This window comes from Condylura cristata, unplaced genomic scaffold (assembly GCF_000260355.1).
Source record: "Condylura cristata isolate star-nosed mole 26May11 unplaced genomic scaffold, ConCri1.0 scaffold00024, whole genome shotgun sequence".
Lineage (NCBI taxonomy): Eukaryota > Metazoa > Chordata > Mammalia > Eulipotyphla > Talpidae > Condylura > Condylura cristata.
In genome coordinates this window covers 34,550,215-34,576,608 of record NW_004567125.1, presented here as the reverse complement: position 1 = coordinate 34,576,608, position 26,394 = coordinate 34,550,215, and the positions used below count along the sequence as shown (strand labels likewise).

General features: G+C 56.5%; 1 protein-coding gene across 7 annotated transcripts in view; it reads left to right on the top strand.

Annotated features, from left to right (window-relative positions):
• Positions 1–26,394, top strand: part of NFIX (nuclear factor I/X (CCAAT-binding transcription factor)) — an 89,919-nt gene that overhangs the window by 50,340 nt on the left and 13,185 nt on the right. For 5 of the 7 annotated variants that reach the window (XM_012729194.1, XM_004688702.2, XM_004688700.2 and 2 more), the window contains 6 exons: positions 19,102–19,164; positions 19,484–19,558; positions 19,950–20,070; positions 21,196–21,332; positions 23,807–23,929; positions 25,636–25,811. In XM_012729194.1, coding sequence (XP_012584648.1) covers positions 19,102–19,164; positions 19,484–19,558; positions 19,950–20,070; positions 21,196–21,332; positions 23,807–23,929; positions 25,636–25,811 — 695 coding nt within the window. The remainder of the gene's footprint in view (positions 1–19,101; positions 19,165–19,483; positions 19,559–19,949; positions 20,071–21,195; positions 21,333–23,806; positions 23,930–25,635; positions 25,812–26,394) is intronic. The other 2 variants (XM_012729192.1, XM_012729191.1) reach the window with 1 other exon arrangement.

Below are 26,394 nucleotides of genomic sequence, written 5' to 3'. Positions count from 1 at the left end.
GGGTGGGGGGCAGACTGGGGTTGGTGGGGTGCCCTTTCTGGCACTGCCTTCCTCAGAGACTGACCTCTTCTCTCCCTGGGCCTCTTCCCCACGTGGCTCATTACAACTCCAGTTGTTCAGGTCTTGACCTCAAGAGCCTTCCCTATTGACCCCTGACCAAAGATACTAATCTGTGTCAACAGGCCCCAGGGGTTAAGGAAACACAACCCGCTGTGCCTTAGCCTGCCTGGAGGGGCTGGGCAGCTCTGGGAGCAGGGGCTGCGAAAGGAGTTACCACAGCATCCTTCTGTACCATGCGCCTTCTGCTCCCCTTCCACTTTCAGGGTTTCTTCACCTCCTCTGCAGCCTGTCCCACTGCTGTTCCCTCCTCTCCACCGCTACTTCCCTTCCATCTAGCTTTCTTTGGCTCTCAGCTCTGCCTGGAGGACTTGCTACCAAATGCCCGGAGTTGTCGCCTCCCAGTCTCTTTCTTTCTTCCTCCCACTTGCAATCCCACTTAGAATCCTCTCTCTTGGTCAGTGACTCTCCAGCCCAGGGCTGTGCTCCTCAGGTTACAACAGATTTCCCAGTCTGCCCTGAGGGCCTCTGCATTTCTAACTGGTGCTCCCCTCACCCCCCAATCCCATCTGCTTCTTTGTCCCCAGGGATGGGGCCATCCTTGAAAGGACCAAGAAACACACTGCTGGTCACCTGGTAGAGAGCTCAGATGGGAGCTGTCCTGTTGGGGCAAGAACCCTAGTGAGTGACTTCTGTATTACAGGAGCTCAGGGCTGGGTCACTTAAGAGTGGTCTGGTGATAATGCAGGAGCCACCAGGTGGGGTCCACTGTCCAGCTCTAGTGAGAATGAGATCCTCTCAGATCTGGATCTGCTCAGAGACCAAGTTGGGTGTCATACCTGTCGCCTTTCTTGGGATAAGCCTAAATTCTGCTTAAACATGCCTTTAACCCTACCCACTGAGACATCAGCCACCTCCCTCCAGCTCAGCTACCTGCTGTCATGGCCACAGTTAGTGCTCACACCAGAGGGGAGAGAACCATAAACACTGCGACTTGATCCTTGTTCCTGTCTGTGGATTCCTGAGCAAACCCAGATAGAAACCATGCAGGCTGAGTCCTGCTCCACACCCCCCCCCCACCTTTCCATTGGACTGAGGTGCTGAACCGCCTCTGGTTGCCTGTCTTAAGGTGTTTTCTCCTTGGGGGGTGCCACAGTTACAGGCTGTTACTCTGACTGGGAGCATGGGTGCCTGCTTCTCTGGAGGGGGATGTCCCTGGAGGAAGGTGCTGATAAGAGCTGGGCAGAAATCTGAAGGCAAGGACCTCCACAGGCCCTGTATGCCTTGTGGGCTTGGCAACATTTTGTGGGGGTCTATCTTGCTGGCTGTGGACATGCTGGTAGTCCCGGAAAACCCAGATGGCTGGTGGGGCACTACACAGTGTTCCCCTCCTTCCCTACTTACTTCACTTCTCTCCTGAAATTTCCCTCTGTCCCCCATTCCCCCAGACCCCTCCTTCCCTTCTTCCTCTTGGCTGTGGCTCCCTGGCAAGGCTGGAGAGCAATAGACAAACTCTTCAGAAAAAATTTTTTTAAGTTTCCCAAACTTTTCCAGATGCCAAGGAGGGGCCAGAGAAACCATGCAATTGCAGAGGGGGAGGAGGTGAACTGTTCCAAGTCCTTTCTCCTGGCCCCCTGGTGGGAAGGAGGGACAAGCAGGGCAGATGGGCAGCTTAGACAGCCCACCTGAAGGTCAGAGCCCCTCCGGGCTCGGAAACCTCCTGCCTCTGAAAACTGGCACGGGGAGAAGCAAACAGCAGCATCTCATTGTAGGAGAAATGACTTCTGAGTCTCAGGAGGGTGGATTGGGGATATAATACCCGCCCCCCCCCCCAAGCTAAGGGAGGTCAGGAGCTGAGCGGGAAACTTGCCTCTTCTGGCTCCCGCCCCTGCAGTCCCGGATTTGAGAATCGGGCTGGGCCCCAAGTGAAGTTCTGACCAGAGGGGGCACTGTGTGGGGACAGTGCAGGCACTGCTGCACTCCCCCAGTTGCACCCCAAGGGGTGCTGCCCCCACCTCAGCCATTCTGTCCATCCACTCCCTGGACACCTCCTAAAACAAAGGCCTCTTTGTGGCCCTGGCCCACTGGCCCCCTGCCAGCCGCATTCTTCGCGTGTTTCCTGAGCTCAGATCCCCGCTCCGTGGTCAGCTCCTCCCCCACTGGCCAGACTCCTTTGGGCTCAGCGCAGTCCCCTCTCTGCTGCCCTGCCAGGTCCTCCCACCACTCCCATCCCTCCTGTCAACGCTCAGGCCTGGGAAGGGAGAGACTTTATGGGCCTGTGGAGCCAGCAGGGGCAAGTGGAGATCTTGCCTATCTAGGCTCTGGGTTACATGAGTCAAGCATTGCTGGATGGTCTTACCTGTAAAAATAGGGAAAATAACAACTACTCCATGGGCTGTCAGGCAGATGAACCATCTCCTGAACATCCACCTCCTGCCTGCAGCCCCCTCACTAAATACCATCCCCTGGGGTCTGAGATGCTGGGTACTCTACTCTGGGTAACTTCATAATCTCTATGGCTGACTGAGGAGCTGGAAGGTTCAGAGGGCCTTGGGCAGGACATTTCCCTGAAGTCATATGGGGGCTCTGTGCCTGTGGTCTACTATTGAGACCTGTCCCCACTTAAAGGGCACAGTTTGATTCTTAGCAAGTGGCTGGCTAGTTCCACTTTCTGTGCCCCCTGCTCCTCCTAACACCCACTTTGCTTTGTGACAGAAGTTGGGTACCCTCTTTAGATTAGGGTGAAATGTAGATTAGATCCCTGAAAATAAGGGGACCATAGGCAGGTGAGGGCAGGGAACCCCCCTAGAGGGATAGCAGGCATTTCCTGGTAGGAGACTTTGGAAAGTCACCTCCTGTCACCAGTCCTAGTCACACCCGGTCCTAATGAAGTCCTCGACTGCTGCTCTGGCACCCCCCCCCCACCATTGAAAAATGTTCATAATTTGGAAAGAAAAGGAATGTTTTACAAGCTGGCGGCTCTAGGGAACTTTCCATTGGTTTTTTCTGGCCTCATGATGGGTGGGGCCCACTTTTCCCTTCCTTCTCTCTCTCCTGTTTGCCTAATAATCCCCCCTCCAAGTCCCGCGAAACAAACACACTTTAGGAGATCACCCCAAGAGAGCCGAAGGAAGGCTGGGACTCGTCTGCACCCTCCTGGGTGCCAGCCAAGACCAACCCTCCCTGCCACTCCCCACCCCCCACCCCCACCCCAGCCCACAAATCAAAGGCCTCAGACCTCGAGTCCTCGGATTGCAGCTTCCTGAAATCCGTGCCCGGACCCCCAAGCCCAGCAGCCTCCTGCCTTTCCCTGAAGGCTTGCCCCACTATCCTGCAGAGTAAGGGTCCCCTGAGTCCTCCAGGAGTGCGGGGGGGGGGGGCCGCCAGGGAGGGAGCAGGAGGTGCTGAGCTCACCGCCTCGGCATCTGCCCTCCCCCACCCGCCCCTGGTGCTAGGGCCGCCGCACTCCCGCCAGCGCCTCGCTCCCTAATAGCTTTTTAAGTCCAACCACATGTGTCTGCGGAGCTGGAGCCGCCCCTCACGGGGCCTCAGTTCCCCCTCCTTTGGCCAAGACCACCCTTCACTCAGCGCTGCCTCAGGGCTGGGGGAGGGGGCGCTGAGAGTCCATCTGCCGCCCCAGGCCGGGCTAAGCAAGGGAATGGGCGGCGAGAAGCCGGACCGGTGGCATCTCTGGGGAGTATTTCCTGACCAGAGCCTCCCCACTCCCTCCTGGGGTCTGGGATCTCTCCCTGTGGCCGGCCAGGAGGGTCGGCTGTGGGTGAGAGCCTATACCAGGCAGCTCAGGGCTGGGTAAGGGGCCTGGACCCCACCGAGAGCCTCCCTGGCTGAAGCTTTGCTCCAGCACCTCTCTCCTGCTCCGTACCCCATTCGGTGACCCCACGCTCTGCCCTCCAACGTGTACACGTGTGGTTCCTTGTGCGTGTGAGTGGTCTGTGGGGAGGCCTGTGGGGTGCGGTTTCACAGGAGGGGAGTGAGGGCTGAGAACCAACGGGCAGGCAGGCCTGGGGTCCTAATGAGAAAATTGCTTCCAGCCAGGGAGCCCTGATCTCTGCGGCTGAAATTGCATCCAGCCCCAGCCAACTTCGCCACCACCGCAGTCCCCGCCCTTCGGAAGGCGGTGGGGGAGCAGCCCAGGGCAGGGGGAGGAGCAGGACTTGCACACAGACTTTGCCGCCCCCTTCTCCCCCAACACTTTGGAGTGTTTCTTCACTGGGGAGGAGGGGATGTTCGTGGGCTCCGCGCATCTCTGGGTCGACCGGACAACTTGGCAGCTTGGCAGCTTGGTCCTTGGGAGGCTGAGGTGGGAGGGCAGTTGGAGGGGCATCCCTTCCCTCATCTCCCTTCTGCCCTGCTTTTACCCAGCACTTGTGCCCCTGACTTGTGGAGGGGTTTAGCGAGGTGGGCGAATTTATAGCATTACTGAGAAAGGGCGTTAGGAGCATTTTGTTTCCACGGAGACAGTGCATGTGCCTCTGTCTGTCTGTCTGTCTTTCTACAGGGAGTCACTTGGAATTCAGTCTCTTGGAGACTCAGGATTGGGCTTGTCAGCCCCTCCAACCCGGGAAACCCAGGGACTACACCCCAAGATCCCCCTGAGTGGATCCAGTCAGTGAAAGATCAACCTGCTTCCTTCATGCTTCCTGTTCCTTACCTAGAGCAGAGCTACCTATGGTATTGTAGGGCCTAGTGCAAAATGAAAATCGAGACTTTCAGGATAGCAATAGCAGAAACCCAGGCCTCTAAGACAGTCCTGCTTTTGAGATAAACTCTGCTAACCAGTGACAGCCAGCCCCAGGGGCTTGGGCCCTGCTGATGCCCAGGCTCCCTCTGCCCCTGCCCTGCCCCAACAGACCTGAAGTTTCCATCTTCTAGTTGACCTGTTTATCCTTGGGAAAATCCCCTAACCTAGAACTTTGGTCTCAGATTCTGAATTGCATGGCTTCCGGATGTTAGAGATGATGTTTGGGGAGAAGAACTGGGAGGTGGTGGAGGGGCCACACAGCCCTGGTGCCTAGAGACTCAGGGTGGCAAACTGACTCTGAAACCCTCAGTCAGACCTGCAGCCTGCTGGGCCCCTGCAGGTGATGGTCAACCCAGGTCCCCAGCCCCAGCCCCTGGGTGGGGTCCTCACTAGGCATGGGCAAATTTTGAGGCTGTGCAGAGCAGGGAGCAAGCAGGAGAGCTTGGAGGGAGGGAAGAAGGCAGGAGGAAGGAAACAACCCCATTGTCATCCCCCAAATTACTGGCTGGGATGGCAGGGGAGGAGGCGGAAAGCCGACATTGTTTACTTAATTAAAAGTAAACAACAATTTGCCGCTGCCAGCCTCCCATTAGCTGTGTGTGCCGAGCCCTAGGAGCTAGGGACTCGGCTTTCGCTCCTGCAGAGCCTGGCTCCGGTCGCCACACCCCCAGCCCTGGCTCCTTAGGGCCCTGCGAGCTTCCCCAGTGCTTTCCCCACCCTGGCTGAGCAGGGAGACAAGGCAAAACCTGTAGTCTCAGAGTCCTGTGAATCAGGATAAGAGTATCAAAAAGTTGGCCTCTGGCAGGCCACCTTAAGGGAGAGAGCACTGTTAGGCTGGTGGTGGGTCACCCAGGTGGGGCAGTGGGTGCCAGCCACCTGGCCAGATAAGTGGACATCACAGTTTCCTGGGGAAGGCAGCTCTCTACTTCCTCCCTCCCTCCCTCCTTCCTTCTCCACCAAGGCCACTGTCCACACTACCTGGAGCCTTGGGCCTCTTTATCCTAACTCCCACTTTTTTCCTTTTCCCTTTTAGCAGCTTATAAACATCCTTCTCCCATCTTTGGCTCTGCTCCCAGAAGGGGGCTGTTCTGGGTTCCTAGAGGGCCAGGGGAGAGGCTAGCTCCGTGGGGGGTGGGGGGAAGGACTGTGCAACTGCTCTCCACACCCAGCTGTCAGTGACCACACCACAGCTACAGGGGAGGGATTGGTTTGGGTTGGGGGCTGAACTGCCCCCAGACTCTGTTTCTGCTTTTCTGGAGCCCCCCTCCTCCCCAAGCAGGAGCAGTGTGATCAGGTAAGAGAGCTGTACAGGCGCTTCTCCTGGCCTCTAGGGGCTGGGCAGGACACCTTTCCAGGAGCCTGTCCACAGGCCAAGTCCCACCTCCCTTGTGGCCCTCACCCCAGCTGTGTGGCACTCAGACCTTTGTCTGGATAGGGCAGGAAGTCAGGCTCAGGCTTTGAACTTTTGCTCTCTGTCCAAGGGTGCTGGTACTTCCCAATACCACATTGCTTTATAAATCTGCTGAGCCTGAGTCACTCTGGCCAGGTGTGTCAGTGGGGAGAATGTGTCAGGAGAAAGACCCAGACCCAAGATCACCTGGAAAACTAACTACTCTGGGATTTAAGCCCAAAGATCTTCAAGGTGGGGTGCTGGTAATAAATACTAGCCAACACACCAGCCAGCTATGGTTTTCATCTGGTGCCCTAGAACACCTTCTCTGGTCAGCCCAGCCCTTGGGCATGGGAGTCATCATGTCCAACTGGGCTTTGCAGAAAGATTAGTGTCCCCTAAGAGACGCTTGGCAAATTTTTGATTATCACAACTAAGACGATATGATGCTGCTGTCATCTCATGGGTGAGGCCAGGGGTGCTCACAGCCTCATAGCCTACAGTGTACCAGAGAGGGAGTCTCGGCGCAGGGATGAAAACCCTGGTGTAGCTTTTGCTCCCCTAAAAAGATGAGGTGCCCACTGCCCTCCTGTGCTCTCCTGTTCCGCCAGAATCCTCACCCCTCTCATTTTCCTTCATCATCAGGATTTGCACACTCACATGCGTGCATGCACACATGTCACAGCTCCCGGATTCACGCACATTAGGTTTTCCACATGCACTCACACACTCAGAAAAATCTGGGAAGTCTGTCCCGCACTTAATTGAATTAAAGGCCTGGGGTTTGGCAGGACATTGTGTATCTGAGCTGCTGCTGCTGCTGCTGCTTATAGTCATGGCCTGACCGGAGCTGCTCAGGCTCCCTGCTGCTGCTGCTCCTTTCCCCTGTCCTTCCCCCCAGGTCCACAGTCCTGAGAGGTCTGCACCACTGCATCCTGCCCCTCCTCTCACAGCCTTAATCTACACAACTGCTGGGAAGGCTGGCACCTGGAGCCCTTACTCCTCCAACATGAGGGCAGGGCGCTCTCTGGAGCCCAGTAGTTTGGGTTTTCCTATTTGGAGCTGGAGGACATCACTAGTGGGGAAGACCAAAAGAGTAAAGCCCCCAACTCTACCTGAAGAGTCAGAGGGCTCTGGGGAACTGGCATGTCTGCAGGAGTGCCCAGTTACCTCTGGCCTAGTGGGGATGCCAATGGAGGGCATTCACTGTTGAGGGGCTGCCGTCTCCTCAGACTCCTGCCTAACATGAGCTGGTGAGCTGATGAGGGTGAAATATCCTACCCCTAACCCTCCCCCACCCCCCCTTTGGCAAATTTTGGGGATGGGCCTGTTCTCAACCCCCCCCAACTTTCCTACTCTAATCTGTCCCCTCCTTGAGGAGTAGAAGGGCTGAGCTCCAGTGTAGTCTCTTATCTGAGGGTGGCGCTGACGCCAAAGCCCAACCCTGGATCAGAAGAAACCCTAAAGGAGCTGTTCTCCTGAGTCCAGGGCCAGTGGAAAGGGCCCGGTCTGAAAGGTGGAGAGGCATAGTCTGCCCACTTGCTGCTGCTAGGGCTCAGGCTGCCCGCATGTGTTAACCCTCTCTGGTCATGCCTTTGTAGGGGACCTGCTGCATGCAGAATCCACCCTTCCCCAAGTCCCCACAGTTTAAGAGCTGCCCGGGCAAGCTGCCGACGGCAGGCAATACAGGTGTCCAGAATCCCAGCCCAGTCCCACCACTGAGAGCATGGGCAGGTAGGGAATGGGGAGCAGCCCTTTCCAGCCACTGGACTGACTGCTCCACCAGGTGGCAGGAGAACTGGGAGAAGGGCTGGGGGGGTTGGGGGGGGGGTAGCAAGGAAGCCACAGGTCCCAGCCTGTTGTCCTGAGAGGCGATCTTCAATGCCCAGGGTCAGGGAGGTGGGGAGGAGGGCGTCACCTCGGCTAACCTCCTCCCAGAACAAAGGGGCCTTTCTCCCCGCTGCCTGGGAGGGTGTGCCTGCCCTACTGCTGCCGCCACTGCAGAGAGCGCTGGTGGTTTTCCCTTTTATTCGCCCCCCCACCCTTTGCTGACTTTTCTCCATTTCATTCCCTCTCTTCGGTTTCTGATCTCTAACTGTCAGTATCCATTTTTCACTTTTTGAGAGGAGTAAAACAAAAAGAACCAAAAGAAATCTTTCTATTCAAGTATTTATTAAGTGCAGAGGCAGGTCCCTGCTGCCAAAAGGTGGGGGCATCCTGGGCGCATTGGAGTCAAGTGGCCGCAGACGCGCCCACATCAAGGCAGCCGCGCCCCAGGGATCTGGCAGGGACGCAGAGACGCCGTGGTGGGGCCAGGAGCCTGGGACCCCTGGATCACCCCCAGCCTTGCACCTGGCTGCCCTCACCTCCGGCATCTCCCGGCTCGCCCCTTCCATCGGCCCCGCGCCTCAAGCTGTTCCTAATCAGCTGGGACGGGCAGCGCGACCCTCGCATCCCATCACGGGATGTGCTTGGCGGCTCAGCGGGATTCGCTGTCTCAAGCAGCACAGCCCCGGCCCAAGTGGTCGGGGTCGGGCCGGGTCCTCCTCCTAACAGCTCAGGCTTGTGGGTGTGCAGAAGGCACCCCCATTCCCGGAGCCCCCGGCGTGTGGCGCTCAGGCTCGCCGCCCCCGCGCTGCCGCCGCGGCGGAGGAGACCGGACTGGTAGTGTTAACTCGCTGCGCCACCTAGCCGTGACGTCTGGGAGTGCAGAGCGCCGCTCCCTAGGGAGCGGGCCGCCTCGGAAGCCGGGTTTGAGCGGTTGGGCTCTGGGAGTGGGGAATTTGGCACCTGTCGGGGTGGAGTATGATGTTTTGTCCCTTCAGCAGCCTGGACGCCCCTGCCCTGAGTTAGGTAGCAGTCCCCTTCCAGGTGCCAACCTCTGTGCTCTGTACTCCTCAGGATCACAGAAGGGGGAAACTGCCCACCTCCTTGCCCCATCAATGCCTTCTTTCTGTGTGCTTGGCATTTTACAGTGTATCAGAGGATCCTGTCAAATTCTCTGTGAAAATTCCTGCTCCGCTCTACCTGTGCCATCTGAGACAAGCCTGGGTTATTGCACAGAGGAAAGGAACCAGAAAGATATACTAGGTGCCTAAGGAATGCAAGGCTAGACTTCAGACTCTGGGCTTCTGGTTCTAGCCCCAGGGCTCCATTCAACACCCAGAGCCATCTCAGCCCGTGAGGAAGCCATCTGCCCACTGCCCATCCACCCACTAACAGCCTTTTGCAGGCTCTCTAGTTGGAGATTTGGAGCCAGAGCTCAAATTTGCCATGTCTGGACAGCTTTTGGTCAGTAGCTACCTTAAGACCTCCAGAGTGTGAAGTCAGCCAGGCCCATATAAGTGCTCTCCTTGGCCCTCCTTGGTGGTGCAACAGGTTAAAGCATAGCAGTATGAAGCAGTCAGCAGCCGCTGCAGCACGAGTTCTCTCCCTGACCAGGGAGCTGACCCACATGGCGAGGCAGACCTCTCCTGTCTTGCCCACTGCTCCCCTCAGCAGTGTACTTCATCAATCTGCCTGTTTTGCACCCCACTCTGTTTCTGGTGAAGCCTCTCACCCCCCCCACAACTCTGGCCTGTACCTAGTTCTGTATGCATAAATAAATAAATCTTAAAAAATAATAATAAGTGAGCTCCTGCCCTTCTCTTTATGGGGAGACACCATTACCTTCCTCTGGTCAGTCTGGTCCTCAGGCACTGGGGGCCAGTATGTCTACCTGGGCTTTACAGAGGTATTAGTGGTCCCTGGATTTTCATATCAATATCCTAGAGTAATTATCTAAGGTTGGGCCAGCAAGAAAGAGATTCTTCTGTTCCCTGGGAAATTAATAGTCAAGGTTGGAAGGATCTAGAAGTGTCTCTCTTTAGTTTTGTTATCCACTCCAACTGTGCTTTGAAGTGTAGAGTAGAGATCAAACCACAAGGGGCTGATGGACTCTGGAGTGCTCCTGGCTAGCAATCCTTGACTGTGAGGCTAGGTCTTAGTGGCTCTCATACTGTCCAGAGCTAGGGTCTTCCACTGCCCAGCCCTGGCCCATCCAGAGGCTGTCAGTAGATATGAAATGTGAAAGAAAAGCTACTGTGCTTCCAGCCTTTGGACAGAAGTCCCTCGGTGACATATTGGGTGATGGCACCTTGTGTTTGCTGCTCTTCCACGAGCGCCCATCTGTCTCCCCCAGTAGACAAGTCGCTGGTAGAGGAAATTCCTTTGGCGTCAGTGGCCTGGGTGCTGTTCATCAAGAGCCTGAGGAAGTTAGTGCAAGGGAGGCAGGGAACATCCCCTACTTCCCTCAGGAAATTCTCTCCAGGAAAGGGAGCAGTAGGCAGGTGAGGGCCGTACTCTGCTTACAGTGAGAGGGAGGAGCATGGAACCCAGTACCCTGGTCCCCTCTCCACAAGTCCTCCCTCCTGCCCAGCTTCCTTTCAGTGGGGGAATGAGACGGGAGTATGGGCCTCCCCTGCACAGGGCTGAGAGGAAACCTTCCTCTGTGAGGACTCGCCTCCTCCTGCCTTTCCCTGCCCAGTTGTCCCCTGTCTGCAGGTCTCCTCCCTCCTCCAGAAATATCCCGTGTTTCCAGAAAAGTGTTCTCTCCTTCTCCTTCTTTTCAAAGCAGGGTTCATTTCCTCCTTTGCTTTCTCTCCCCTTCCTGTCTTTCTTGGAACCTTCTGCTCTGATACACTTTAATAATATAGTTTTCTTTCTTTGAATGTTTAACTCTTCCCCTGATTTCCTGTCTTGGCCCCCTCCCCTCTTAAGTTTTAATTTTGTCTTTTTGTCATTCTCTTGCTATGGCAGTCATTGTCACCTCATTTCCTTCCCCTAAGTTCCTACTTGTCCTAGGCATGTCCCCTGGAGTGGCCTCCAGAGCTTCTTCTCCCCACTCCAATCCCAGGTTGACATTTGGGTCCCGAGGACTCTTTCCCTTTACAAATAATTAGACCAAGAGAAAGTGCATTTGAGGGGTTGGGGTAGGTGACACCTGGCTCTAGGAGGTGAGAACATTGTTAATTCTTAATAGTCTTAAGAGCAGCTGGGCATGTTGTCTGGCTGGACCTCACCTGCCCGGGACAGTCCAAAGTGCCCAAAAGGACAGCCTTGGAAATAGAGCTCTTGGGTGGTGTTGGTACAGGCCCCTACCCTGGATACAGGCACCTCCTCTAGAGAGCTCTGCCCTGCCCTTCACCCCATTTTTGGCCTGGGAACTATGGAAGGCAATCTTCTCTGTTATTTGCTACCCACCGAACTGGGGAGGAGTCAGAAGCTTCCGAGAGGCCACTTTTCTGAACCCCACCATCACGTGATTTTTCCACATCAGGCTCTCTCAATAGTGCTGGCTGCCACTGATGGCTGAGTTGTGGCACCAGCCAGTGGTCTCCAGCCCCCTAGTGGGGAAGGGTCGATGCCTCTAGTGTCCTTAGTGCTCTTCCTCCATGATTGGGCTAGGATGGGCAGAGCCTTGTAGCCAGCGCCCTCAAAACCCAGAGGCACAAACATTTGCTCTGCCCTCCTTGTGGCCTTGCCCAGCTCCCAGCCTCACTCTCCCTGCCCTCTCACGGCTTCTGATACATTGATCATCTTGAGACCATTTTCTGTGACCCAATGGTGGGGAGGGTTCATACCTGTGGCAGGAGGCCGGTTCACCTTTTATTTATAGAGAAACCTCTCTGCCCATCTTTGCAGTGGGTGTAATGGGCCAGGCCCTGAGGGAGTCTCTGGGGTGAGACCATTAAACCACTACCCAGGGCTTTCCCAATGCTCATAAAGAGTATGATCCCCTGTGGGGGCTGCTGAAGGTTAGCTGTGGCTTCCCCATCTCCCTGGGAGGCAGCACTGAGCTGAGCCTAGAAGGAGTTTTAGTCGGTGGAGATGAAGGGAAATGGTGATCCAGATGGAAGGATAGTGAGTTTATAGAACATGGACCACAAGCCAGACGCTGCTCTAACCATCTTCAGTGTGTTTTCCCATTTCTCCTTGTGCAGGAACCCTGGTGTGTGTGGTCAGGGGTGCCAGTATCTTTTTTTTTTTTTAAAAAAAGATTATTTCTGCATACAAGAACTGGGGTGTAGGCCAGAGGTGCAGAGCAGGGGGGTGAGAGGAGTCACCAGAGATGGATTGGGGAGCAGAACAGGCAGATGTACTAAAACACACTGCTGAGGGGAGCAGCTGGCGAGACAGGAGCATTCTGCTGCTCCCTGGCCAGGGATGGAACTCCTGTTGCAGTGGTTGGTGATAGCTTCATAGTGCTGTGACTTAACCCCTTGTGCCTCTGGAAGGCCCCTGTTATCTCTATTTAGCATCGAGGAGACAGTTTCAGAACTCGGTGAGGGTCTCTGGGCTAGTAGGTTTGTATCTGGAGCATGGATGTGAGCTCAGTGGGAACCCCTTTCTACTGTTGCCGGCTGTCTTCCTCCTACATCTATTGCCCTCAGCCATGGGTGTGCCCCTTCAGTTGCATGGGATCCAGACCAAGGGCACCCACCTGGGTAGACTGAGTCCAGATTCAGGGGAGAAGCAGGCCTCGATTCCTCCATCACGCCCCCCCCCCCATGCCCTTCCCTTTGCCTCCTTCAGTAGTGGCTGCTTTACCTCCACCTCTCTTTGATGGGGATTCTGCTCTGAGGGAACACCTTGCCTCAGGCACCTCTGGAACCCCCAGGTGGTATTACTGCCAGTCCTGTTCTGTCTGCTCATTCATTCCTTAGACAGTCACAGACACTGATGTCTGGGGACAGCCTCCGTGATAGTACTCCTGCACAACATAAGCCCCGCTGTGGTTTCAGCCCTGCTGCAGGTGGGGGCTCATCAGTTAACTGCTGGGCTGGACTTGGAGAACCCCCAAAGGTGACAGCCTGGGTATTTGCCCTCCATTCATCTGCTCTGCACTGGGGTATGGAGAACAAGTGACGGAGCACTCAGGCCTCCTCTGTAGTTCTCCCTGAACCAGGATAGAGGATGTTGGGCCTCTCACCAGGAGAGTTTCCTGGAGGGCCTCATGATTGGAACCCATGCGGCTGGTCTCCAGGGTACGAGAGAAGCCAGTGGACTTGCTGTCTCCACAGCCTTGCTCCCAGGGAGCCCTCAACAGCAACAGTGAAGGTGGGCTGGGATGGGGAAGAAAGAAGATCTGTTGGGGGGCAGGGACCGAGAGAGGAATGACCCATCCAGATGTTTCCCCCACCTGCTGGCTCCCTGTGGCTGAGCTATTCTCCCCTGACCCATCGCCTTCCTGAGCCCAGGCCCTGATGGCAGCCAAAAGAGGGCTAAGCCATGTATGTGCCACTGACATGACCAGGCGCCCCCTCGTCACTCACATTCATGCCCTCTTCTCTCAACAGATAATGCAGGTCTAAAGCTCAAGTTCCTTTTGACAGATGAGTGAAAGGGGCAATGAGGAAAGGAGAGAGGAGGGTGATTGGGGGTGATGTGTGTCCCCCCTGCTGCCCCTGTCTGCACCCCACAGCTCAGAGCTATGATTTCCTGTTAGTCCCCTGTCTCCCATCCTGTGGATGTCTAGGAATGGCAGAGGAGGGAAAACCCGCTGTCTCAGTATGGTTCCAGTTGTGCACGTTGGCACACACTCAGTGGAGGGAAGGAAAAGGAGGTCCTAGAAGCCCCCTGGGCCTGGCATTTGCCAAGCCCCACCCCCTCTGCCCTCTGCCCACCCTGAGCTCTCAAGGGCTTCCTTGGTCCTCCGTCTCCTGTTTGCGAGGCAGGGGGGACCCCTCCATGACCCGTCCCCGTAGCCCCCATCCACCTGCTGCTGCCCTCCTCGGGGTGTCTCAGATTCTCGGACTTGGGTTTCAAGTGGTACAATAGTTACATTCTCCAGCTCTGATTGCTGCAGACCGGCCGTTGACTCCCCTTGAGATTGAGTTTCCTGAGCCCTGGACACTCTGGAATCACAGAGTGGGGTGGGGAAGCAGGGTGGGGGGAGTGCTGCCCGGGGGATCAACTCCTGAATTCATTCAGGTGCCTTTCAGAGGACAGCACCCCCAGAATACAGCACAATGCCAGCTGCTTCTTGAAACTTCAGGCAGGTCTGGGGAGGGCCAGAAGAAGAGCAGGTATGCCTCCGAGGTTGCCTCCCCCAGCCTCTAAAGGCCAGTGGCCTGCCTGGGCAGAGCCGAAGGGGCCTCTCTCTGGCCTGGTACTTCACAGTAGGATCACAGCTGTGGACGTCCTAAACATCCCACACCTGTGAGACATCTCCAGGTGTGTACATGACTCTGAGTGTCACACCTCACCCCCAGTGTATGTAGTGTGGGTGTGGTATGGCACAGGTCTGCATGCTCCCTCAGCCTTGGAGGAACTTGCTCAATATGTGATGTGCTTGGGGGTGGGGGTGGGGGGGCCGATTGGATGGAAGTTAACACTTAGCTCCTTTCAGAGAGAAAGTTTGCTTCGGCTGGGAGCCAAGGCAGAACCTTCGTTGCACTGAGCAGGGATTCCTCACCTGGCGGGAAATATAAATATCTCTGAGTCTGGAGCTGGAAATATATGTATTAAAAACCTGCCATCAATCAGGGTCTGTACAACGTGGACTCTTCCTACTGCTGCAGATCCAGGGAAGGGCAGAACCCTCTGGAAACATGCACATGCACACACGCGTGCAAACAGGCAGGATCTGGAGAGGAAAGGGGGCCGGAGAGAGGGAGGGTGAAGGGAAAGGAAGGACAGAGGGGCTCAGAGCCAAGACAGCAAAATAAGACCAGAAATGGTTTCCGGAGGGAAAGGCAAAGAGCTGAACAGAAGCGGTGAGAGGCTTCAAGGGCTGGGAAGGTGGAGCTGGTGGGCATTCTTGGAGGTGGGGTCGCTGTGGCTGTTCCAGGGGATATGGAGCGACTATAATGACAACCTTGGCGGGCCTGGTCCAAGTGTGGCCCATGGCATGAGGCCTTCAGTCCAGAAGTCATTGACAGCTGACGTGTACTGATGAGTGGGGATAACCCCATCCATCACACTCCATTCATTTGTTCCTGAGCAACTCAGGAGCAAATCCTGTGTCAGAGCCTTTCTCTGCAGGGTGTGCTTGCTTCCCTCCTCTCCCCAGACCAAGTCCATATTTATCACCTCCCCTTGCATAGTCCTCCCTTCTTGAAGCCTACACAGTGGTGGGGACCCTTGACCCACTGGCAGGCAAGGGCACTGCTCAGCTCAGCGGTGTGCATGGCATGAGTAGCCTGAGTCCCGGGAGGAGGCCGGTCAGCAGAAAGAGAGAGAGAGAGAGAGAATGTGTGTGTGTGTATGACAAGAACCGGATAAACCTCCTCCTCCCAGCCCTAGCCCTGGCTGAGAGCAAGCTGTGCACCATGGGCCACAAAATTCTCTTCATTTCCAAAAACCCTGGCCCTGGACAGGGACCAGGTGCTGAGGGCATCTCCTGGGGCTGTGTGGTAGGCGGCTTAGGGCGGGGAAGGTGCCTCTGCTCCTGACCCTCTGGCCCACATTCTTATTCCTACAGGCAATGATGGCAACCACAGTCTTGGAAGAGAGGTGTAGGCAGCAGTGACCCTAAAATGGGGTCAAACATATAGGGTACTCACTGTTCTCTCTCCTAGGCCAGAGAGACTGTCAGAGCCCATGGGCGTGGAAGGCTGGGGAATCAGAGTAGCTGTGGCCATGGGCCGGGCAGGAGAGGATAAAAGATGGACCTGGACACTTGCCCTTCTTGTGCCAGGCAACACCAGCCATCCCTGCCCCTCCACTGGCCCACAGTTCACCAGCTGGCCCATTGTCCCTCGTGAGAAAGCAGACACTGGAGGGGGTCTCGTGTGGCAGGAGCTCACTCATGCACACCCGCCCCACAGGGCTGCCAAGAGAGAGCTACCCTGCGCTGGGTCAGGGCAAAACGAAGGGGGGTGGCTGAGAGAGGAGCCCTCAGGTCTCCTCCTGTGCTGTTGGCAGGGGGCAGTGTGTGGGCCTGCAAACAGGAGATAAAGAGTTCAGGCAGAGGGTTTTCTCTCACTAACCGTGGATTTGTATGTTTGTTCAGCTGGTGGCTCTGATAAGCCCCATTCAAGCCATGAGGCGGTGCCTAAGAAGGGGCTTTCCTCCTATCTGTCCCGAAGCCAGTGGGGGTGTGGGGGTGTCGGCTATCCCCTCCCCAGGGAGCCCCAAGGCACTGAGGTGTCAGCTCCTGATCCCTGGGGGGTGGTCCAGAGCAGGCTCTGACCTCAGGGCACCTTTTTGCAAAGAGCCCATCCAGCTGGCTCCAGCTTATGGGTGGGGAGAGTGTCTCCTAGCTGCTCCTGGGAGCTCGTCCACTGCAGCCAAGCAGCCTGTCTGAGCTCTGAGGCTGCCCACTGGGATCTTGCCAGGCCCCTTCCCCCTGTCCGGCGTGTGCCCCCAGCTGACTGGGTGGGCTAGGGCCTGCCCCCATCGTGTCCCTTATCCCCTAAGGACCTTGTTGCCTCCTTGGAACACAAGGTGAACTAGCTGAGGTCCTGGGCCCTGGGACCGTGCCCTGGGACAGCTCTTGGGGGGGCTTTTTGCCGCGTTGAGCAGAGCTCAGAATTTGGGGCAGCAGCTGCCTGAGTTCAGATCTCCAGAGTCTCTGCCTTTTGTCCTGGAGCTGGGCTGAGCATGCTGGGGGCTAGTGGTGGCGGCATTGTGGGGAAGCCGGCGGGGACCGCCAGCCATAAGATGGCTGCCAAGGGCTAAAATGGCTGCCAGCAGCACCCGGAGCAGCCACTGTAGGCGCGTGGCAGCAGACCTCGCCCTCCGATCCCCGTTCCCCCTTGCTTCTTTACGTTGAGCTAATAGTAATAACAGCAGTAACGTTTGGGCGCAGTGTCCTGGTGTAGAAGGGTTTTCTGTCCGTTGAGCTCTCCTGGAGCCCCATTTGTCTCTGCCTCAGTCGCTGGCCCCTCTCCATCTCTTTGTCGGGTTCTTTCTCCTCTTTCTCTCCCTGCACTTGGTGTGCGCATGTGCGCGACTTTTCCTCTCCACCTGGCCATTTGTGGTGTCCCGGGCCGCTCTGATGGGTGGAGTCTAGGTCCACTTCAGGGTCCCCCACTCCAGTGACCCTGTCCTGGGGGACGGGTAGGGATTGAGTTGGTCCTGATTGAGTGGGAGCAGTAGGGGGGAGTTTCCGGCGCCAGAGCTTGCTCTTGCTGCTTTGCTCCTTCTGAGTGTAAATCTGGGGGCTCAGAGGGCAGCCCTGAGAGACAGCAGGCTCAGGGCCTGGGACCAGGGACCAAGGAGGCTCTGCGGTGGGCTGCTACTGCCTCAGCCCCTTGTCTATTCCCTCCTGGGCCAGCGGGGTACCCTCAGAGAGCCAGAGGTGGACAGAGGTGAGGGAGCAATAAGGAAATCCACACCCATAAGTTGCTGGGGCGCTGGGAGGCTGCTCTTGGGAATGTGGGAGGACATGGGGGCTGTCTCCATTGAAATAGCCACTGTAGTTGTGAGCACAGAGGGAGGTATGGAAGGGCACACCCCAAACTGGAGGGCTGAGGGGCCCCATTAACACTTTCTTACAAACTTCCGTTTTCTTGATTAGTGACAAGATTGATTATTATTTTCTGGAATTAAGAAAAAAAATTGAGCACAGTATCAAATAGGGAAGTGGGGTCTGCTGCTATCCGGGGCATCCCGTCCTTTCCCACCAGCCACGTGGAGGCAGGCAACCAGGGACTTGGCTGTGCTCCTGAGACTTGGCAGGGACCGCTCCCACAGGCTGTTCAGGGTGCCCGCCCCAGTGCCTGGCCTGCCCCTGTCCTCCCCAAACGACTACAGATTCCCCTTCCCAATCACTCCAGCCTTTCTTGCCCTTTGGGAACCTCCTTACTGGCCATTCCCCATGTGAGTAGCTGGTCTGTGAGGTCACTGGGGCAGACTCCCTGGCCAGCAGGCTGACCTAGGGATGGGGGCGAGACCTGGGAGGCAGGCTTACTTCAAAGAGTCAGGCAAAACCCTGGCCAATCCCAGGGCACAGTTTTCCAGTGCTACCCTCATGTACCCCTGTGAGCAGCTGATTCTTTACCAAAAAAGCTGGCCTGGCCCCCCTCCGCCACCCTCTTGCCAGCTGTCATGCCCAGGCAGGCATTCTGGCGGTCCCTGTGGTGCCCCTGGCACACAAAGCTTTGAGGACCTGGGGGGTGGGGGCAGGGGGCTTTCCCAAGCTCAGCAAAATATTCACACACACACTCCACCCTGCCCCCAGCCCTCTGTGAGCTCCCATCGCACAATGGGCCCTTGTCTCGGGGCTCCCTCGGAGCAGCTGTGGCACTGGGGCCTGAGACAGCCCAGACAGGCTGGCACAGAGCGGGCGACAGCGTCAGGACAAACCCACCCCCGCCCCCGCCCCCGCCCCTGCTTCATGTTGCCAGGCACTGCCTGCAAGCATAAAGGTGAGGTGGGGGAGTGTGCACACAGGAGCGGCTCTAATTAACAAGTGTGGGAAGGCAGGGGCTGGGCCTCTGAGGGCTTGAACTGATGGGAGATGGGGACCCCTGGGCCTACCCCAGCTATGAAGGGGTAGACCACCGACTTCTCTCCTGGGTACCTTCCTTGCCCTTGCGCTCAGCTAGTACTCTTCACCCATGGGTGACTTTGTCCCCAGGACACATTGTGGTGTCTGGAAACAGTTCTGGTTGTCACAACTGGGCTGCTCCTTGCATCTAGTGGGTGGAGGCTAGAAATGTTGCCGTACACCCTAGAGTGGCCGGGGCAACACTCCCCCCAACCCCTACTGCACATACTCCTGAACACTCCTGCTGATGTCACTAGATGTTTCTTCCTCACTGCTGGTCTCTTGGAGGGGGCTTTCTGTTTGCTTCCTTCGAGAGGGGTTGCTGAAGATATTGGTAGGGCTGGACAGGACACTGTTTGGCTGGTGTTTGTAGGACACTTTGGTCTTGACCCATTACCCCCTTTATGTCTCCTGCAGAATCCGGACAATCAGATAGTTCAAACCAGCAAGGAGATGCGGACATCAAACCACTGCCCAACGGTCAGTGCCTCCTCTGTCTGCAAGCCCTCCCACATCTACGCAGTCCTTCTGGGCTTCCTTTCTCCCTATATCCTCCTCTGCCCTCCTATGCCTCACTGACCTGCCCCAATCGCCACTTCTTCCTCTTCGTTCAGCTGGCCCACGACTGAATTTGGGTTGCAGGCCCAAGGGGGAGAGCTCACCCTCCCCTTCCATGTAGACCGAGGGCTGAGACAGGGGACTTGGGAGGGAATGAGTCAGGGAGGGGAGATCTTTTGGGGAAGATGGGTAGGCAGCCCCACCTGGCCTTTCCTCCACTCTTGATATTTTTCCTCCTCAGGGCACTTAAGTTTCCAGGACTGTTTTGTGACTTCCGGGGTCTGGAATGTGACGGAGCTGGTGAGAGTATCACAGAGTAAGTGAGTCTTCCCTTGGGGCCGTGGCTGAGCAGCAAGGACGGGGTGGGGGGGTGGGGGTGAGGGCTTTGGGAAAGTGGACTGGGACCCACTGCCTGATGGGGTATTGGTGGGGAACGGGCAAGCAGGGCTCCTAGGATACCCTCTGTGCTGTTGGCACTGGGCTAGGTGGAATGGAGGCTTCCAGGGAGCCCACCTCCATTCTCTATTGTTCTGGAGAGACTAAGTTGCAACCAAGAACTCTTCCCTGATGACCCCAGCCAGGAGGTTTCCTCAGCAGTCTCAGGGGAACTCACCCTGGGGCTTGGAGGAGCTGCTCATAGCACCCAAACGGGCGCCACTAGGTCTCTGGCACCTTCCACACCTCATCATCCTCTTGTTCCTTCCCAGCGCCTGTTGCAACAGCATCAGGACCCAACTTCTCACTGGCAGACCTGGAGAGTCCCAGCTACTACAACATAAACCAGGTGACCTTGGGGCGACGGTCCATCACCTCCCCTCCTTCCACCAGGTAAGCCCACCCCTTCCTTTGCCCCTCGGGCTATCTCAGGTGATGCTGGAAGCTGCCCTGCCACGGCCAGCACTGCCTCCGTGCTTCAGAAAGTCACCCCTTGTTGAGGGCACTCACTCCACAGCCATCTCTAACCCCTCTTACCCTCTCATCTTCCCTACTCCAAATGGCCTCTTTATGTTGTCAAAGGCATAAAACCCAGGACACAAAGTCCAGCAAGGCATGGCTCTGCCTGGAAGGTGCTAGCACTGAAATTCCAAGACAGCCTTTTCCTGGGGATATGACATTCGAGTACAGACACAGAAAGTGTGTGGTTGTAGGGTGGGATTTCCATGGAATGAGGGCAGCCTGCATCCCGGTTGAAACTGAACTGACAGGCTCCTCACACCCCACACTCCTATCACCCGACCCCGCCCCAGGATGCAAACTTCGGAGGAAGGCATTTGGATTGCATTCTGGAGCATTGGTGGGCACTGTGGGGGTTGACGTAGAAAATGCTGGGGATGTGTGTTCTAGGAGCACTGTTAGCCAGCAACACAGGCGTTGGTAGGACGGAAGGCCACCAGGTTGGGTGGGAGGACACCTGAGGGGAATGGCACAGAGATGAGGGAGTTGAGAGACGTTGGGGAGGTGCACACAGTAAGCCTTGTTCTGGGCCATCTGGGCCATCATTCGGGGCAGGGTGGAACCTGTGCTTTTTTTTTTTAAGTGGACATTTTGTTTCATTCTGAGGACTTTGACTTGTTAAAATATCAGATTAACATGTAATATTTTAATAAAAAACAGTATCTTGATGACTGAGTTTTGTGGAAACCCCTAGCACTTTTGTCCCTGGTCATTGTTTTATTTGTCCTCCCCTGAGGGCTGATGCATACCAGAAGGTCAGGTAAGAGAAGCAGTGGAGGGCATTGCCCACTTCTTTGACTTGGGTAGCGTGGTGGCCCTTATCACCACCACACTGGGGTTTGAGCAGGAGGTCTGGGCGGCATGGGCCCAAGAGACTCCAGAGTTGGCCTCAGGGTGTCTCAGGAGTGCTGCTGTCAGTGTGCCACGTGGAGGGCCTGGTGCTGCAGAGGTCTGAGTGTCATTGCTGCAGCTCCCCTGATCTGGCTCCTCCTTTCCCAGCACCACCAAGCGCCCCAAATCCATCGATGACAGCGAGATGGAGAGCCCTGTTGATGACGTCTTCTATCCTGGGACAGGCCGCTCTCCGGCAGCTGGCAGCAGCCAGTCCAGCGGATGGCCCAACGATGTGGATGCAGGTATGGGCAGCGGGCTGACCCAGAGACGGACATCACAGAGACTCTTCTTCCCTCAGTTTACCTGGCAAACTTCCCACTGGTCCCTGCTACTTACCTCTGCACGACCCTGGTCTCCTGACCTTCCCAAGGTGGTCAGAGCAGGCCAAAGAAGGGGTGGAGGCAAGGAAGGGCTGTCACTGAGTAGGCTTTCAAGACTTCAGGTAGGGCAGGAGGAAAGTATAGTTCCTAGTACTGAGCCTCTACTGCCCTCCAGTGGGGTCAGGGCCTCCTCTCCAGAATCTCCTCAGTCTCGTCCTCTTCATATTTCTCTAGAGAGGTTGTGCCAACCTTGCGGTCTTTCTGGCTTGAAGCGGTTTCTCAGTCTGGATACTGTTAGCATCATTACCTTGGTGGGGCCGCCTCCTCACTGTGGGGTGTGGTGCAGCAGATGCCAATAGCAAACCCCTCTACCCAGTATGATGACCAAAATGTCTCCAGACATTGCTGTACATCTCCCTGAGGGACAGGCTTGTCTCGGCTTGAGAATCAATAATCTAAAGGACCCAGCTTCACCGAGAGAAACAGTCCAAGAAAGCGCAACAGTTGCTCTGGGGGGGAGGCAGTGCGACTCGGTTCTCATCCCCCCTGACCATCCCCTTTCTGGCCACCCCACCCACCTTCACCTCTAGTCCTGACAGGCACCCTGGGCAAGCCACACAGAGTAGAGCATGAGCCTGTGCGTGCACGGGCGTACGTGTGTGCCAGTGCATGCGCACGTGTGTGCGTGCCTGTGCGTGTGCTTGCACACATGTGTGAGGAGGCTGGCCGAGGACACCTCTGTCTGAAACTGTGCCCTTGCGTGTCCTTGAGGTGTGGGTCTAAGGAGTGGAGACCCTCACGTGTGGGGTATACGCGGAGGAGGTTGCTCTGGTCAGGGCAGGAAGGTGAGGGTCTGACCTAATGGGGCTTTACCTGGCATTTTTCAGACGTGCCCCTACTGGAAGGGCCAAGCGGATGGGCAGAGGCTAGGGCTGGGGAGAAGCAAGGTAGAAGGGCAGGGGTCCTGCTTCCCTGTTGCCCCTGCTGCAGCTCCCCAGGAGGAGGACCGCCAGTAAGGCTCACCTCGGCAGGGGAGCACTCAGCATGACTTTGGAGACTTTGGATGTCCCCTCAGCTCTTCTGAGAGAAGGGATAAGGAAACCTTGCAAGGCAGAGGGGGAGGGGTTGAGAAGGCCCTGAAGACTCCCCAGCCAGCACTCTGATTAGGCGACTCCTTCCACAAAAGCTCCCAGGCCTGAGAGCAGCATTGTAACTGTCTCCTGGGGCGTGGGCCCTCAGGCCTTCTGCCGAGGCCTGGAGCCCTCTTCTCCCTGGCTCCCACTCTCCTCTCTATGATGTCTGTTCTTGAACTCACCATTTCTGCTGCCACGCATGACCCCCACATCCTCCTGCAGCACCCTTAGTTCTCCTGCTTTCCCTTCTTTTTCTCTCTACCCCACCCCTGCGTTGTTTCCTTGTGCTGAGACAAATCACCAATTAAGCAGCCCAGCTGCAGGATGGGGAACAGCTGGAGAGGCGCTGTGCGGCCACAGGACAGCTGTGCACAGCTGGTGGGAGCGCTACCCCCCCTCACCGTGCCAGCTATCAGGTGGCACACAGCTGCTGCCAGATAACACCTCCGCTGGTGGCTGGGAGCTCGCCCTTCCCCCGCTCTTCTCTTTGTGGTTAAGAGGGCTTTCGTTTCTCTACTCTGCAGCCCACTCCCCACACCTGAGTGGACTCAATTTGTCCCTGAGAGATCCCCTGGCCCCACCTTACCTCTCTCAGCCTGGCACAGCCTTGCAGTTCAGCCCAGAGCAAGAGAGCCAGGGACTCTGCTTTTTCATGGCATCATGTGGATATCTTGCCCACCAAGCAGAGATGCCCGTGGTTAGTAACACAACGCTCCTAACACAGAGCTCACGTGAAGTGGTCTCTGTACCCCTGTCTCCTGTAGAGCGCCACTCTGTCTCTGACCTGGGAACAGACAAAAGCCCTGAATCCACCCATCCTGTTGCAGCGACAAGTCCTGGTCTCTGTCCACCAGGCCTTTGGGTGGATCCTGCTGCTCTTGTCAGGTTGTGTCTTGTTGTCCCACTTGAACACCATGCTGAAGCAGATGTCTCAGCCTGCCCCTCCTGGCCCCTGGTGCTCAGGAGCTGGCTTCTTGGGCTGCTCCTATAACCTTCCTCACCCAGCCCCCCCTTATCCCACTGCATCCCACTCATTATCTGCTTGTCAGGAGGCCGATGCACTCCCTGCTCACAGCCTGCCCACTGCACACCACCCTATGGTACCTCTCTCGGCCTGAAAACAGAGCTGGAATGGGGCCAGGGGGGCTGAGGGGCACCCGGAGGGGCTGAGGAGAGAAGGAGCGAGCTGCTGGCTTCCCACCTTCCCCTACCCCGTCCCTGGCCCAGCTAAACCTGCCCTGTGTTGCTGATTCCTCCCCCCAGGCCCGGCTTCTCTAAAGAAGTCAGGAAAGCTGGACTTCTGCAGTGCCCTCTCCTCTCAGGGCAGCTCCCCGCGCATGGCTTTCACTCACCACCCGCTGCCTGTGCTTGCTGGAGTCAGACCAGGTGAGCTATGAGGGGTCTGGTGGGGAGGGAGGTGGCAGAACACCAAAGGGCAGCCGGCAGGTGATAGGGCCAGGCCCACCCTGATGGCAGCTGAGCGCTCTGGGCTGTGGCGTATCAGAGGGTGGGCGCGGGAGCGGCCCTTTCTCTGAGGCAGCCCCTCCTCACCTTGCTGTGCGGCACCTTCCACTGCTCCTCACTCCTTGTGTGTGTGTTTGTACATGTGTGCACGTGTATGGGAGGCACAGGCCTGGACTGATGCCCCATCCAACTTGTCCTCTGGCTATAGAAGCTTGAAGACCCCCTCCTGCCCAGTTCTTCCTCCTCCAAGCAGTGGTGGAAAAACACAGACTTCTTCCTCTGCAGTGTCCACCCCCACCCCAGAGCTTTTCTCCTAGCTCTGGGCCCAGCCTAGGATCTGGTTTCCCCGACATGAACCCATGTTGGTGTGGGGCACGACTGATGAGAGTCCTTGTAGGAACTTGGGCTCCCTCCTCTGGGCCGCCTTGCCCTTTTCTGGATATGAAGGGCGGGGCTAGGGGGATGGCAGAGCAGAGTCCCTGCTCTCTAGGGGAAGGACCAGCCCTGCTGCCTTAAGGGATGCTCTCCTGCTGTCTTGGGGAGGCTGCTTGGGGTGTGACATTCCTGAGGGAAGGGAATCACTCAGGACTCTGAGGCCTCAGGCTCCCCCGCTGCCCCCACCCCCTTCTTCCCCTCTCATCACCCATCTGGCAGAAAGAGGCCTGGCCTCTTTATTGATACTGCCCTATGTCCACCAGCCTACCATCTCCTGGGTCCTTCTGTGGGACTCTGAGAAGAGCAAGGTTTATCCTCCCGGCTTCCTCCCAGGGCCTCCTGGCTGGGAGCCCAGAAGCAGCTTGCACTAGGGCAGGGCGTGGTGGCTGCTAGGTGGGGGTGGGGAGCCCAGGCCCAGTTCCACTCAGCTTTTATGAACTCCAGAGAGAAGCCAAGTTTCCTCAGCCCCATAATGAAACTGAGAGCAAGAGCGAGCTGATTGGAAACAGACGGGAGAGAGAGGACTGGGCTGGGAAAGAGCTGGGGCCCGCGCGAGGTGGGAGTTCTATATGCAAGAAAGCGTGTAAGGGCAGTGAGGCTGGGCACTCAGCATGTCACCTCGGCAGCAGCACCACACTGGCTTGCATGCAGGACTCGTGGCCGTTTTGGGGTGTCCTACATAGGTGCCGTGGTCGCTATCCAGACTCCTGGGGTGGGGGGGGTCATGGCTTCCGCCCAAGCTGTAGCAGAGTGGGGTGAGCCGGGCACTTGTCTTAAGGTGCAAAGTGTCAGGGGGTGGTAAAAACCGCAGTTATTCAGATAAATAATATTTTAATGTGATATTTAAAAAAACAAAACTGTTTCACAAAAATTAAGGGTAAATTATATTTTAAACAAAAGACAGGACTTTGTCTTACTCACTGCGCCCTGATCCCAGCCTTGGTTCCAATCAAATTTTATTCACAAGGACAAGTAACTAGCCTGAGGGTCCTAATTGGCCAGTTTACTTTTTTTTTTATATTGCATTAAATTACTTACCTTAATTGCTGAGTGTTATGGTACCTGCACTCAGTGCCTCACTTGCTACCACTTGCCCCCTTTGCCACGGATGCGGATGCGCAATGCCTTGACCAGAAGCTTCCTGCTGCCTCCGAGGCCCTGACCTGCCCCTCCTTTCTGCTTCTTGCACGTAGGGAGCCCCCGGGCCACAGCATCGGCACTGCACTTCCCCTCCACGTCCATCATCCAGCAGTCAAGCCCGTATTTCACGCACCCGACCATCCGCTACCATCACCACCATGGGCAGGACTCGCTTAAGGAATTCGTGCAGTTTGTGTGCTCCGATGGCTCGGGCCAGGCCACTGGACAGGTGAGTCCAGAGGGCCCAGAAGCCCTGCTACAGCTCATCTCTGTGTTGGTCTGTCTGTCCTGAAGTTCATAGGGAAAGGGCTGAGAGCCAGGAGCCTACCCAGGGCTGGAGCATCAGAGAGCTGGTTGTGGTGAACCCCTCCATCTTTGGGGTCTGGGGGTCGGGGGCCTGTTATGGTGGAGCCTATTTGTTACTGTCCAGAGAGGTGGGGGCAGTGACTAAACCGCCCTTGCTGGGATTCCTTGGCTTCCTCCAGATCTCTGTTCGCTAGTAGGAGTGAACCCATGATCTTATCTAATGGGGACCGACCCCTAACCTCCTAACGCTTTTTAAACTTCAAGGATGCAAGGATTTGGTAGGTTCTAGATCAAGGTTTCCCACCCTTGGCACTATTGACGTTTGGGCTGTCGTTCTCTGTTGTGTGGGGTCATTCTGTGCGCTGCGGGGTGTTAAGCAGTGTGTCTGGCTTCCACCAACTGATGCCAGCAGCACTGCCTCCCCCGCCTCAGTCATGACAATCATGAATGTCTCCAGACTCCAGTATGCCCTAGGGAGCATCATCCTCCCCTCGTGATGCCTGGGT